Source organism: Pristiophorus japonicus, chromosome 19, assembly GCF_044704955.1.
Source record: "Pristiophorus japonicus isolate sPriJap1 chromosome 19, sPriJap1.hap1, whole genome shotgun sequence".
NCBI classification, from domain to species: Eukaryota; Metazoa; Chordata; class Chondrichthyes; family Pristiophoridae; genus Pristiophorus; species Pristiophorus japonicus.
In genome coordinates this window covers 30,841,940-30,857,340 of record NC_091995.1, presented here as the reverse complement: position 1 = coordinate 30,857,340, position 15,401 = coordinate 30,841,940, and the positions used below count along the sequence as shown (strand labels likewise).

Genomic DNA, 15,401 nt, shown 5'->3' with positions numbered 1-15,401 from the left:
TGCTCTGGGTAGAAGTCGGGACTTTGAATAGGCTACACCCGGTTTTTCCTGTCCCTCCTATCTCGTCTGTCTGTCGGGTGTCCGCTAGATGCTTTCTGAAATCGTATACTCTTTGTGGCTGTTGAGAATTCATTCTTACACTCTTACTCTCGTTCAAGATTTATAGCGCCTTACTGAGCTGACAACCAATTCCCGCAAATCCAATCATTAATGTGCCACATACATAATGCCTCTGCCTATTCAGATGCTCGTCTTATGACCCTCTTATATCATTTGTATTTGACCATCAAGACTCATAAGTTGGGTAGTTATGGCATCATAAATGAACATGTCCCCAAACTGTAGAGAAACCAATTGTCTTTGATTGACGAATTGGCGAGGCTTAGCCAGGGGGTTGATGGAATCATTTAAAATATATTCGGTACAAACTGGATCCAAGGACTGACATGGTTAGTGCGATCTAGTCAGCTAATGAAGGGAAAATTCAAGGCGTATCAGACACTGCGACATACCAGTCGCATTCTTGAATCATTGCAGACCGTTTGGTGAAGGAATCCCCACAGTGCTGTTAGGGAGCGAGTTTCAGGATTTTGATGCAGTGACGAGGAAGGAACGGCGATATACTTCTAAGTCCGGATGGTGTGTAACTTGGAGGGGAACTTGCAGGTGATGGTGTTCCCATACACCTGCTACCCATATCCTTCTAGTTGGTACAGCTCGTGGGTTTGGGAGGTGCTGCCAAAGAAGCCTTCGCGAGTTGCTGCAGTGCATATTAACGATGGTCCACATTGCATCCACATAGCGCCTGTGGTGGAAGGAATGAATGTTTGAGGTGGTGGATGGGCTGCCAGTCAGGTGGACGGTTTTGTCCTGGATAGTGTTGAGCTTCCTGAGTGTTGTTCGAGCTACACTCATCCAATAAAGTGGAGAGTATTCCATCACACTCCTGACTTGTGCCTTGTAGATGGTGGAACGGCTTTGGTGAGACAGGAGGTGAGACACTCCAGAAAGGAACCATTATTTGTAAGTTGCTTGAAGATGAGAATGTGCTGGTTGCGAATATTCCTTGCAATTTAAGATTGTACACCCAGAATTGGCAGACAAGTTGAATTGCTCTTTAAATTAAAGACCCAAGTGTGGAGTTAACTGGGCACAACTTACTTGTGCAACTGTGAAAAGCATCAAAGAGTTTATTTTACAAAAGATAGGTTTCAGCCTTGAAATTTCAAGTTCCACACAAACTTTAATTCTGAGCAAAGGTTTGCATGTCTAATATAATCCAGCATACCGTTGCATAGAGATGGTGATTACAGACATTTAAATTTAATTCTTACATACGGTTATCAATCAATTACTGGTGATTATAAGATACTGTTGATGTAGATAGTAACACAAGTAATCTACAAAGACACTCGTCCACGATAATCTTAGTGTGCAGAACCGGTGTGCCACCCGCTTCCGTGCTTAAAATCACCCTCAGCAAATCAAGCAAACATTTTGCATCCCTCAGGATTTCGTTTGCCAGTTTCTTCAACAACATGGCCGGATGCAAAATGGCCAGCCGATCCACCATCATTCGTGCCTCTTAATCCTTTTTATTAAACGCCTCTTTGTTAGAAGTACGGTGTTAATTTTAACTTTGCGCCAGAATACAAAATGGCTGTTAGTGGACCGGCCGCCAACACCCCTCTTGGGCTGTCTTTTGAATGGAACTTCGGCAGAGGGATATAACGAGTGGTGATTGCGACATCACTCTGTCAAAAGAAGTTAAAGTAACCAAAAAAGTAAAAGGAAATGTAAATAAGGCTGTTGCTGGAATGAACCCCTCACCCCCTCTCCCATTAACGTAGAAAGTTGCCAATTTGCGACCCGTTTTACAATCCTCCCGTATTACTTTTCCATTGAATGGGAAGTAAAATCGTGGGAGGTTTAAAACGGACGGCCGATTGGCTATCGCCCGGTTTCCCCTCGATATATTTGAAAATTCAGTCCAGAGAACATCTTCTCTCTGTATGTCTGATAACATAACATGAATTGCACAAATAGATATGCCTTTTTAAGCTCACCTTGAGCATTTGAATTTTTTTATCGAGACGGTACCATGTAACTGAGTGATGCTTCTGAAGTGTTAATGCATGATTATGCAGTTACAAAAGATAAGCTTCAGCTTAATTATGTTAAATATTTTTTTAAACGCCGTTTGTAGATGACGAAATAAAATCTTTTAATTCAATCTACCATAAACAATCGTGCAGAATGGGCATGAAAGTGTCAAATGAATTTCAATGCTAGATAAGTGTGAGGTAGTGCATTTTTGTCGCAGGAAGAGTCTACCTAATCGTTGGACAATAAGAGGCTAAATGCGCTAGCGGTACAAAGTGCACACATGGTATAGATTCACAAATCATTAAAAGTAGGAACGCAGTTTAAAAAAGCCATAAAAGTGCAAATATAGCAGCTGGTCAATTCAAAAGCAGAGACGTTATGTTAATCTTGTATAGAACCTTTTTCTGATTGTCTCATGATTTGAGACATTGGGGTGACAAGATGACATTGCTGCATGTATGCTTTAAAGATGTTGTTGTAAAAGTTGTTGTAATGGTTGTTATATAATTTGGTCACGGACGAAACTGTCATGCTCAAAGGAGTTTGGGGTCCACTCAGTACAATTGACGAGGATACCAACATCTTGTATGCTTTCTGCCCTTGCCGCTGGCCAATGGATCAGCCCAGCTCCTGCCAAGTGTGGTCAGCACGATCTCCTCCAAAGGGGGATGAGATGAACTTAGGAAAGTGTGATGTGCCTGGTGCTTGGTACAGATTGTTTGTAGGTGAGTGATTGCAGGCGACTCTTGCTTTCAGAATTGTGTGAGTCAATTGTACAGTTGGTAGGAAATGGGTTTTGAAAATCCATTCACTGACCTGGACCACTGGTTTGAGGTTGTGAAGCTTCTTTGGGCACTTCATGGAGGCGCCACTGCCCAAAAGAGCAACAAAGATGGCCTCAGTGAAGTAGTCACATATCCTTCCTCCTGGTGCATCTCCTGACACCGGTGGGTACAGGATCTCTCTTGCAGTGTTGAAACCCTGCGCAAACTGGAATGCTCTGTCCCAGCCACCGTGTGAACTTTCCCTGGCTGGCCGAGCCATTTGTCTTAGTGCTAAAGCAATGTTCGCTCTTTTCTAAGGAGTGGAATCAATTCAGCCTTAAGAGCTAAAAGCTGCTATGTTTACATAATTTTAATGTTTATCATTTCTGAAAGGCATTGCCCCCTTAAGAAGCAAAATAAAAGCCTCGATTTCAGAGAGGCTGTTCTTGCTGTACTGACACTTTGGCCACGGTACATGGTGGCCACCTGCCGAGACCAATGCCATCAAACAGCTTCACATGGTGAGATAGGCGTTGAGATAATGTTAATTCGCCCAATGTCAATTTTTCGTTCCTGCCAGCGCCATCATTTTCCGCAGGCATTAACACCTGCAGCGCTGACAACGATTCCCACCATATTGGACGGGGGATTAGCACTCCAACGTCAGCATCCGGAGTTCGTGACGTCATCGCCCCGCACTTCACCCTGTTAGCGCCCCGGCCCCGAAATTGAATTTTGCCTCCAGCAGCAGCACCGGGCGAAAACACCGGCAGCTTCACGAGGCGTGAACCGGGCGACCTGCTGCTCCAAGGGCTATAATTAAAGGCGAGGTGACCAAGGGGCGTAAGAAAAACTTATTTAGTTTTTTCTGGTGCTGCTCCGTTTTCTTCACGGGGTTCTGTCCGAGATCGCTCAGCCTGGCACTCTGTTTGATTGCCAGGCTGATCGCGTGGCACCTCCACTCCCTGGGTGATCCAGGTAGCTACCTTTAATATGCAGAGCTTGCAGCATGGGGGCAGCCCAGTGTGTAGCGCTGCACAGGTGTCCACCCAGTTATCGCTCCAAGAAGGCAGTGGGCACTGGATTTAGCGCTGTACTTCATTGCGGGAGTGCTAAGCCGATTATTTTGAGAGAGGGGAATCTTTAGCGCCTGTCGTTACGTTTCCCACCTCTCAAATGATACTGTCCCCAACGGGCGGTAAGTAATTTCACCCCCTAAGTAATTAATTTACCATTCAGCGAGCGAGGAAACCATCCACAGATTATGCAAAACATTCATTACAATTGTAAATTTTACTTCAGGTTTCCATACATTTTATTGCTCAAATGGTTTAAGCACCATTTGTAATTTTATCATATATTAAACCCATGAAATATTTGACATTTGGTGCTTCATAGAGACAACGGAGCTAACGTTTCAGGATAATGTAAATGCTTTCTGACCAGATTCACTAGAAAGGTTTCAGGGTTAAAATGGTTACATCATATGGACACATTCCCGCGATGGCGGGACTGACAATATCAAGAAAGATTGGATCAACTGGGCTTGTATTCACTGGAGTTCTGACGAATGAGAGGGGATCTCATAGAAACGTTTAAAATTCTGACGGGTTTAGACAGGGTAGACGCTGGAAGAATGTTCCCAATGTTGGGGAAATCTGGAACCAGGGGTCACAGCCTAAGGATAAGGGGTAAGCCATTTAGGACTGAGATGAGAAGAAACTTCTTCACCCAGAGAATGGTGAACCTGTGCAATTCTCTCCCGCAGAAAGTTGTTGAGGCCAATTCACTAAATATATTCGAGAAGGAGTTAGATGTAATCCTTACTACTCGGGGGATCAAGGAGTATGGCGAGGAAGCAGGAATGGGGTACTGAAGTTGCATGTTCAGCCATGAACTCATTGAATGGCGGTGCAGGCTCGAAGGGCTGAATGGCCTACTCCTGCACCTATTTTCTATGTTTCTATGTTTCTACGCACAGACTATGCTTGAATATAGAGTATTAAAGGGTGATATATTTGAGGTGATTAAGATGATCAAAGGAATTGAAAGAGTAGACAGAGAGCAACATATTTCCTCTGCTGCGGGAATCCAGATCAAGGCGGCAACATTTTAAAATTAGAGCTATGCCGTTCAGGCGTGATGTCACCAAGCACTTCTTCACACAAAGGGTAGTGGAAATCTAGAACTCACTCCGTTAGAAAGCGGTTGTAAAGAGGTCAATTGAAAATTCCAAGCCTGCAATTGCTCGATTTTTGTTATGCAAGGGTTAAAGATAGCAACCAGGGCGGGTAGATGGAGTTACAACAGAGATCCACCATGGTCTAATTAAATGCCAGAACAGATTTGAGGGCAGAATTGGCCTGCTCCTGTTCCTATGTTCCAATGTGCATTTGGCACAGGGCCACCGAGCAGCTCTTCTGAACTACATTGTTATGCATCACTCTGCTGATGTTCCTGTTTTTTTTTCATGTTACGAGGTGTAGCTTCAAGGAAACAATGAAGCAGGCCATTGAAGTTACTTTATTTGGAAACGACATGGAAAACGCTATTTTGATGTTGACAAGTAGCAACCACCCTTTCACCGATGACATTCACCCACTCAAATGAAGCAGCTTTCTAGGGAAGAGAAAGCAGCGAGGGAAAGAAATACCCATTACAGGCGAATTTCACGCCCACATAAATGGTTATGTTTACTTCAAAGAATCTCAAAGTTAACTACTGGCACCCTCAGCTAAACGCGTACAATAGCTTCGCAGAAATGTGGATTAAGATGACACGAACATTTGAATTGCACCCATTGCTCACGTAGGTAAAAATACAGATCATCCAGAAGCTAGCTTTATAACATTGACTTTTTGAAAACAAGTAATTATTAATGAGAAAACAACGTGCAATTTACATGACTTGACCATGTCAGTATTGCCAAGAGTGTTCAAATTTTTGCATTTCAAAGTCAGCTGGAGCACAGCGTAAATACAGAGTGAAGCTATCTCTGCTGTGTTCCAACACATTACTTCAGCTGAAATCTCAGAAGAGCAAAACTCATTGCAACAATTTGGCATATTTCTAACTGCCTAACTATCCACGCCGTGGTGTCTTCAAGTGGCTTGCAGCCGCCCTGCCAGCACCCCAAAACCTCTACATCAGTGAAATGCCACTGAAGAATCTAGATCTTGTGCAGGATATAGCAATTTCCTTATTCAGTGTCAATGCCATTGGATTCAGTATCGAGCCCTCCTCACTGACAAGCTGTGGCTCCAATATGTTCAATCTATAAGATGTACTGCGGCTACTGACCAAGTTTATTTCGACAGTACCGCCTTCTCCTGCAACTTCTACCACGAACAGTGACAATACCATCATTTGCAAGTCACCCATCTTCCGAGCTTGCGTGTAGGTAACTGTTCCTTCATGGTTGCTGTTTCAGTATCCTGGATTCCCCTCCCAAAAACAATGATTAGAGCGCCATCTGAGAGAGAGCAGCTGTTCAAATTGAAGCTCCACTGTCACCTTCTCAGTGCTGCCAGGGATTAGTTATGTAGGCAACCTTGCCAGCATAAGAAAAATAAATCATAAATGGGGTGGGGGGAAGCAGGGAGTCGGTGGAAATGATCTGCTTTGATATTGCAACACGGAAACAGTCCATTTGGACCAACCAGTTTGCACCAGTGTTTGTCATCTATGTAGGCAGTAGTCATAATCACATCGCACTACTCCAATGTCACTTGCTTCCCCTTTCCTTCATTCCTTCAGGTATTCTATCCAACAGATCTCGATCATATACAATGTTTAGCTTCGCAACTCCCGCCGTGTAACCCGCCGCATATCCCTCTTTTTCCCTGTTCCGCTTTTTACCTGACGCTCTTTCCACATTAAACTTAATGATTTTTGAAAGGGCCTTTAAGTGCTCGCATGGTCAGATTTCTATACAGGCTTATTGTGTTTGACCTGCAGTAGTTGGGATTTTTAAGCCTGTTAAATTTAGGAATACAGTAATTATTTACTGGTATAACCCAAAGTACATCTTATCCTTGGTTTGCCTTATTACCAATCGCCCTCTTGCACCTGCGTTTATTATTAGACATTTTTGTTGCGCTGGTCGTGTGGTGATCTCGGGAGATATCCCCCCACCATCATGCATTGATGTGGAGTAAAATCTGCACCCACGTCACCGGGCGCAGCATCTTTGTCCGGCCTAATTATGAGACACACCGCAGTCTTTTTCCCGTTAATTATTGATCATGTATTACTGGCCCATTCCCAATATTGTTTATTTTACTTGTTACATATTTTTATGCCCATTATTTAAATCTACTGTTGCTCCATCCATCACCATCAGTGTTTTTGATTCTTTATCACATCTAATGTCGCCGGAGTCCTTTAATAGAGGTAATGCTGTCCTTGGGCCTGCTGTCCTTGATATGAGGCTGCATTACTCCACGTTGTTCCCACGAGCACCAGACTCCTGAAAAAAAATATATCCCGGTCGTCACCGGTTAGATAGTGACCATGCTTCTTTAACTGGGTCCAGTGTTTCCACTTGCAGATACCTCTTATAACTATGCAGGCGCAAATGCCCCTTACCATACATACCATCACCTGATTGGTCCCTTTGGGGTATTTGGAACTTCTGTTCCTTAGTTTCGTTCTCGAAGCCCTTGATTACTTGCTGATTTCCAACCTGTGCTTTTAAGTCATGTAACTGCTTATAGAGTTCAATCACAAACGTCCATTTCCTGTCTTGATGAAGTCCTGCTTCATCGCTTCCTGTAACCAAGACTTCTGACAGTCTCATTGCCCTTCCAATCATTAGTTCAAAGGGTGTCAGTCCTGATGTCCGATTCGGGGTTGCCCTGAGCTTCATCAGTACCCGGGGTGACCTGTCTACCCATCCCTTTCCAGTCTCTTTGATTGCCTCGAATAGGGTCGTGTTTAAGGTCCTATTCATTCGTTGCCCCAATTCGGAAGATTCTGGATCATATGGGATATTTTTGCCTGATCCCTAGTAAAGTGCAGGCCTGATTCATTATCTTCCCTGTGAAGTGTGCACCTTGATCTGCGTCCAGCTGTAGTGGCATTCTACAATGGGGTATTTCTTCTGCTGGGATCCTGGCCATGGTTTTTGCTGAACAATTTACAGTGGCAAAAGTTTCTACACACTTCGTAAACTGGTCTATTATAACGAGGCAATATGTCTTCTCCTTGTTGCTGGGTAATGGTCCAGTAAAATCTATCTGCCATCTTTCCCAGGGTTCTTTCGGTCGGGGCTGGTGTCCCATTCTGACCTTTTCTTTCACCAGATTTGCATTTTGCTCATGTCATTCACCTTCTACAACAGTCCTCTATATCGCTACTCATTCCCTTCCACCACCAGTATCTGGACATCAAGCTTATCACGTTGGTTCTACCTATATGGACATACACGTGGTGTCAATTTAGTAGGCTCCTCTGGAATGCGCCGGGGCCACGACATTCCCATTTTTCCCCTTCCTTTGCTGAGTTCGCATAACGTAGATCTTTTCCCCTTGTTATTTTCAAAACTCTCTCCTGCTTGATTAGAGTGTTCGGTACTTTTCCTCAATAAGCACCCTCCATTTTGAAAAGGTTTTCAAACCCGAAATTTAAATCTCCATTACTGCAGTGAAATTTTCTCGTAATTTAAAATCATTATCAAATAGAGTGTCTTTTATCTCTTTTCCCAGATTCACACTTTGAAACAAAGCTGAGATTTCACTGTGGTTTTCATTGATTAATTAACCTTCAATTTGTTAATTTTAACTACATAAGACAATCGCAAACACTTTTTTCCCCCAATTGGACATTCAATTTGTTTTCCTTTTAGCAGTCTAGTTTCAAGGTTGCATTTTATCTTTTGATCAAAACAAGGTGTCCATTGTGAATTCAATGTTTTTTCCAGCGCTAATTCAACAGGCAAGAAAGCTTCCACATGAACCCTTTCACTTAAAGACAGATATTCACACGAAATTTTCATTCAAAACAGCTTATCCTATATTTTTTCAGCAAATTAATCGCAAACACTTTTTCTCGGGGTAAGTTTACCCCTCTACCAGATTCCATGTAATATTTCCAAGCCTTTAGACCCATCGAACGTCCAGCCAGACTAACAATACTGCTTGCCTCCCTAATCTGGTTACTCTGAATGGAAGTGTCCATTTTATTTTTCGTCTATTCCCGCTAGCATTTATACCCAGGACCTTTTTGGTTCATATCTCAGAGACCCCCTTGGTCTTCATTTTATCACACTGGCCAGTTTTCTTCAACATCCTAGGGTCCCACCCCCCTTTTTAGGTTGCATTCCTTCTTTTTCAGGCAATACGCCTATCCCCAATATTGGATTTCGTCCTTCCATGGTTTGCTATAATTTGTTCTCCAGGTTACCCCCGTCTAGTACTTTATACAGATTGCCTCCTTCCCTGTCAAAACTGCAGCTGGAGGTGGTACAGAAACATATTCACTGCCATTGCTAGCTGTTACATCATCCAGGTTGGAGGGTCTGTACCCTGCTCACAGTGCCAATTGTTGGGGTAAACAGAAGTTTTCTCTTCCTCGCAGCGGACTACCAGATATAAGTAATCGGCACCTCACCCTTTGTCCTCTATATAATGACCACAGAATTAAAGGAACGAAACCTTAGGTTCAACCAGCTTGAGTTTGAGCAAATGCAAGGGAGGGTTCAATCGTGGAACCTTCAAAATACAAGCAGTTTCGAGTAAAATTTATCGAGGTTTTGGAGAGGAGCTACCCTCATCTAAAATCATCGATAGGTCTATTGCTATCAGCGGAGTTACATTGATTTGTCGATTCTTATCAGTCTGGCTCTGAGTGGTACATGCAATTGTCCATCTCCCATCATATGTTAATTTTGTTGTTCAATGAATTGCACTTTGCCACAGTCTATATTCCATCTGAAATAACTGTTCGCAAAATACTGGCTTTCTTATCCCTTCCTCGAGACTTCTAATCAAAATTTGCAACTGCTGACTTTGGCTGTTTTAAGTGTTACGAAGGTTAACCATACAATTTTAATGCGTTGTAACTGTGCTATACCTCCATAAGCAAGTGTTACATACATAGGCAATGATTCCTCAGACTCTCCATATATTGATTAGTTCAGTAACTTCAGCATTGCATTCTGAACACCTATCTGTCTGCTCTTCGCCTGCTATATCCCTTACGGTGGATGATCATGCTAGATGGTGGTGGAGACTTGAATGCCCTAATGGCCTACTCCTGCACCTACTTTCTGTGTTCCTACGTGTCTATGATAAACAAGAGTGACCAGAGATTCTGAAGGGATGTTGGTGCATTCACAAGCTGTTCGGAGTGTTCAGATTCTTCGAGGAGTTCATAAACCAAGTGGGCTGTTGCAAGCCATAATGGGTGGGGCAACAAGACTTTAACTAGGAATTGAACAAATTTGCATGCGAAACGACGGATAATTCACTTTGGTTTGATTTCATCTGTAAAAATTATTGAAAATGTTTAATAATGAAAGTATACGGATATTTCAACACAATCTTGATCTCTGCTCTGAATCTCCTCTGGGTCATTGCATAAATGCAGGTGTTTGTACAGGAAGTCGTGCACATCAACAGAAATGTAATTCTAACTGCCAAATAAAGGGAGTTTGAACCTTGGAAAGTAACTGTCTCTGTGACACCGACACATATGTGTATTACAGTAATTGGCGCCGACAGCACAATAAAGCTCCCCGAGATAGCGAAGAGCAGAATGATGGAAGTTCTTCGGCTCCTTATCTCGGGGTCACTGCTGCTATGCCCATTGCTGCGCCTCTTCAGGGCTCTGCGGGTCCTATTTGCCAATAGGATGTGCCTGGTAGTAAGAGAATTTAACAGCAAAAGCAAAGGGATTGGAAGTAATGTGCTTGAGAGGTTGGTAATCCATTTGTGAGCTTTCCATGCTGGTAAACTGAAGTATTCTGTTACGGTACGGCAGCCCCATGGTATCTTGTTAACAATATGATAGGGCTCATAGCGGAAAAACATGGGAACATTGATGAAAATGTTAAGCACACATACGGTTATCAAGACCACCGTGGCCGTTCTTTCAGTGCAATATGTTGACTTCAGTTTCTGGCAACGAATGGCGATGAAGCGGTCAAAGGTGAATGACATTGTGAACCAGATGGAAAGTTGAATGCTAAGCCCTTGCATGAAGGCACTGAAACGACACACGTAAGTGTAATTCAATAATGAATCTGGGAAATGAAACTTAATTATTTGACTCACAATAACATTAAAGATGAGAACCATTATGTCTCCCACAGCCATGGCCATCATATAACGAGCGATCCCTTTGGAAAGTCCACACTTTCCTTGGAAAAGAATCAAAATTGACATCAGGTTCGCTGAAAGGAATTGAAAAACAGGAAATTTAGCAAAGCATTCAGCAGAGATGTTCACTATCACCCCATTAGAATCCAAAAGGTTAGAATTCGCGAGACATGGAGGTATGATTGTTAATTTTAACTTTGTGTGAGTATGTAAAACAGTGATATCAAATTGGCCACACAATGAGTAACACGCCTGCTTTTATTTTCTGCGAAAGTCGTTGAACGGGAATCTTAGGAATGCTATGTCAATGGCGGCCAATTCAACATCGCCCATTTTAAACTAGAGCTAATAAATAACATTCAATACTGGAAATACACAGCAGGTTATGCAGCATTTGTGGAGGGAGAAACCGAGTTATCATCTCAGGTCAGTGACCTTTCCACAGAACTGGAAAAGTTTAGAGACGTAACAGATTTTAAGCAGGGGCAGGGAAAGGGGGATGGTGGGAAAGCATAAATGGGAATGTCTGATAGTGCAGAAGTTAGGAGAGATCAAATGATACACGTTATGATATTACAAAGGAAAAGAAGATTTAATGGGACAAGAAAAGTAACAAAGGATGAGTCTAAAAGATGTGCAAATGGTAATGACTGAGTCATCAACGGCTGCAATGTAAAAATAATGGCGCAGAGTTTATGATCTGAAATTGTTGAACTCGATATTGAATTCACAAGGCTGCATAGTGCCTAATAAAAAGTCGAGGTACTGTTCTTCGAGAAAATCCTTCCATTAGGAACTTTCTTACAGGACCGTTAAGATTTGCAAACATGACTACTAAATTGGTGCATTTTTAACGTAACTTGTCAGGTGGGCAAGCTGGCTTAATTGCAAAGCAACTGAATATCAGGTGCTGTGTATAATGTGTGCCAATTCTATACTGCTCATTTTGCGCCATCGCTCGAGATTAACTTCCAGACCCACCTATTTGCTAATATCTTATGTAAAAGATGGCACTGTGACAGTGCAGTGCTGCTTCACTACTGCATGTAAATATTAGCTTAAAAAATGAATTCTGGTCACTGAAGTGGGATCGGAAGCCAAGATCTTCTGGACTCGGAGTACGAGAGTGCTACCAATGAGCCAAAGCTGACAAGTAAATGCCAAATGTTCCTGTTTCAACTTCACAACCTGCGTAGTAACGAGGCGAGGCTGACCGCCCAATCAATGAGATAGAACCGATCGATTTCCGTTCCAGTTAAAATACATGGGGACAAAAAACATGCTATCACTTCAACGGGCATGTGATTCAATCCTACACGTTACTACCCCAGGTGTGAATGTGCATTTACATCAACAAAAATAAAAATCACAAAGGGATGTAATATTGCAGTTAAGAAATAAAGACTTGCATTTATGTAGCGGCTTTGATGACCACCACATGACTCAATCCGTTATACAGCCAATGATGCACTTTTGTAACATAGGAAAAACAATGGTATACTGAAATTAGTTATGGTTTACAAAATCTTACCAGGAACACCAATAAGTGCAAGAATCGAATAGAAAATCTCTATCTCAAGAGCCTGTGGTCCCATGTTCTGCTCAAAGCCAGAGCTGTAGAAGCGAGGCAAAGCATCGAAAGAAGTTTGATTTATATATGAGCCAATTCTCCAGTGAGAGTGAAGGTTATGTAACCGTTATAATTAGCTGTACCTTTCAAATAAATTAGTGCACCTCTTCATTAATCAGTCATAAAGGTGAGCTGTATGATCAGTGGAGAATGCAAGCCACATTGCAATCTCACGCTTAATAACACCTCACCCCTGTGACTGTTGCCTCGTCACTGCATCTTGATCGCAGCAGCTGCCATTGGTGAGACAATTAGATTAGGTTGACCCATGTCGTGGATATAGACCGTCAAATTTCCCATCCATAATGTTGCCCATCCCCGCCTCCTGCTCAGCTGATCAGATGTTGAAACCCTCATTCGTGCCTTTGTAGCCTCTCGACTCAATTGAGGTAATTCTGAGGTTAAACAACAGCGTAACACAGGCGTTGTCGACTGGGCCAATCCTTAAACCCGGCACTCCTTCTCCGTTTCCATTGACTTCAATGGGATAACATATCAGGAGGGTAGTCCGGCCGATGTCACATGTTTTATTCGACGGTCTAAGTTAGATTTATGCACAGTTATTCCTGGCCAGCTTCCTATTATCCACCCTCCATGAACCTCAGATCATTAGATAATGTTCTTCCTCTTTAACCTGCTCAAGGCCTAAAATACCATCCAATCTCCCTGTTAATCCTTGTGCAGCCACCCTCCATTCACATCACCATTGGCAGCTATACCTGCAGCCACTTAAACCACTAGCTGTGGCATTCTCTTCCTAATCTGCTCGAACTCACTATCTGTCACCACCTTCAAGACCATCTCCAACACCCAATTTAGTGCCCAAGCTTATAATAACACCCGATTCTTTGGCTCGGTATCCATCGGTGTTTCATTAGGCCTGTGTGAAGTGCCTTGGATAGGTGTCCTAAATTAAACATGTTATATAAATGCGTGGGTTGCAAATTGACAGGGCATGACGTTGGCTGCTATTACTTTGGCTGATATTCAGTTAAATTGACGTCGACAGCAGTGAATGTTGGGTGTGTGATATCATGGGCGGCAAAAAAGATACTGCCTGTTTTGCATCCCCGCAAGCTGTTGCTCGTGCCAATGTTGATGAAAGAAGCACTTCGAAGTATAGCGCAGGACACCTTTACTGCAGTTAAAAAGAGGAGAAATAAATGGAAGGTGAAACTTCTATATATTTTTTTAATTCGTTCACGGGATGTGGGTGCCGCAGGCAAGACCAGCATTTACTGGCCCGATTGTTCCTGAGAACGTGGTGTTGAGCCAACTTATTCAACTGAGTGCCTGTCTAGCAACGTCAGATTAAGAGTCAACCACATTGGCATGAGTCTGGATTCACATGAAGGTCAGACCAGGTAAGGATGGCAGATTCCTTCCGTGAAGGACATTAATGAACCAAATGCGTTTTTATGACAATCCGATAGATTCATGGTCAGCGGTTTTTAATTCCAGATTTATTTAATTAACTAATTGAAATTCCCCAGCTGCCATGGTGCGATTTAAACTCACGTCTCCAAGATCAGTAGTCCAGGACTTTGGATGGCGAGATCAGTGGCATAGCTACGATGTTACTGCACCCACGGTTGCACCACACCAACCAGTCTATTGATACACAGAGATATTGAGATAGTAACTCGTCATAGGCATTAGCAGAAAGTGGGTGGTATGGAGTCAAATTCCCGTTAGATGCCCCGCCCGACTTACAGTTCAATTTATTTCCATTGAATCGCTCCATCCTTGTCTGCACGTTCTCACTGACGTGCGGGACGACCCCACACACGCCAGAGATGACTCTTTCCATGCTCTCAGCCATTATTTCCAAGCTGGCAGATTGGCCAATCCTCTGAAACGCTCCTGCTTTGAACTTAGGTGGTGCCCTCAAAATCTTCATCTTTTCCCGCTACAACTGGTCTCAGATGCGAGCACTCTCTGTGAGAAGCTACATCCTGACCATCCTATCCTACTATCCATTCTCACGTGCTATAGTGAGTCTCCCAATCCAGAACTAGTGTATCAATTAAAGTCCGTGTTATTCTGCTGCTTGCTAAATAAGCTTGAGTGATAATCAATCTTCCTTTCTTCGCACTACTCAGCATCTGAGCACATTTTGTTTTCCTGAATATGATGAGAGAGGCAAAAAATTGCATTTAATGTTAGGTGACAGATTAGGAAAAGGGAGCTGCAACGAGACCTCGGTGTCATAGTACATCAGTCATTGATAGTTGGCATGCAGTTATCGCAGGTGTTGAAGAAGGCATAGAAAATTAGAAACATAGAAAATAGGTGCAGGAGTAGGCCATTCGGCCCTTCTAGCCTGCACCGCCATTCAATGAGTTCATGGCTGAACATGAAACTTCAGTACCCCCTTCCTGCTTTTTCGCCATAACCCTTGATCCCCCGAGTAGTAAGGACTTCATCTAACTCCCTTTTGAATATATTTAGCGAATTTGCCTCAACTACTTTCTGTACTAGAGAATTCCACAGGTTCACCACTCTCTGGGTGAAGAAGTTTCTCCTCATTTCGGTCCTAAATGGCTTACCCCTTATCCTCAGACTGTGACCCCTGGTTCTGGA

General features: G+C 43.0%; 1 protein-coding gene across 1 annotated transcript; it reads right to left on the bottom strand.

Moving 5' to 3' along the window:
• Nucleotides 1-10,363: 10,363 nt before the first annotated feature.
• Nucleotides 10,364-12,783, bottom strand: LOC139230415 (probable G-protein coupled receptor 139). The gene is made up of 2 exons (XM_070862253.1): nt 12,720-12,783; nt 10,364-11,229 (listed from the first exon to the last, which is right to left on the bottom strand). Exons 1-2 carry the CDS (start codon nt 12,781-12,783, stop codon nt 10,364-10,366), a joined length of 930 nt encoding a protein of 309 aa, XP_070718354.1.
• Between the last annotated feature and the right edge of the window lie 2,618 nt (nt 12,784-15,401).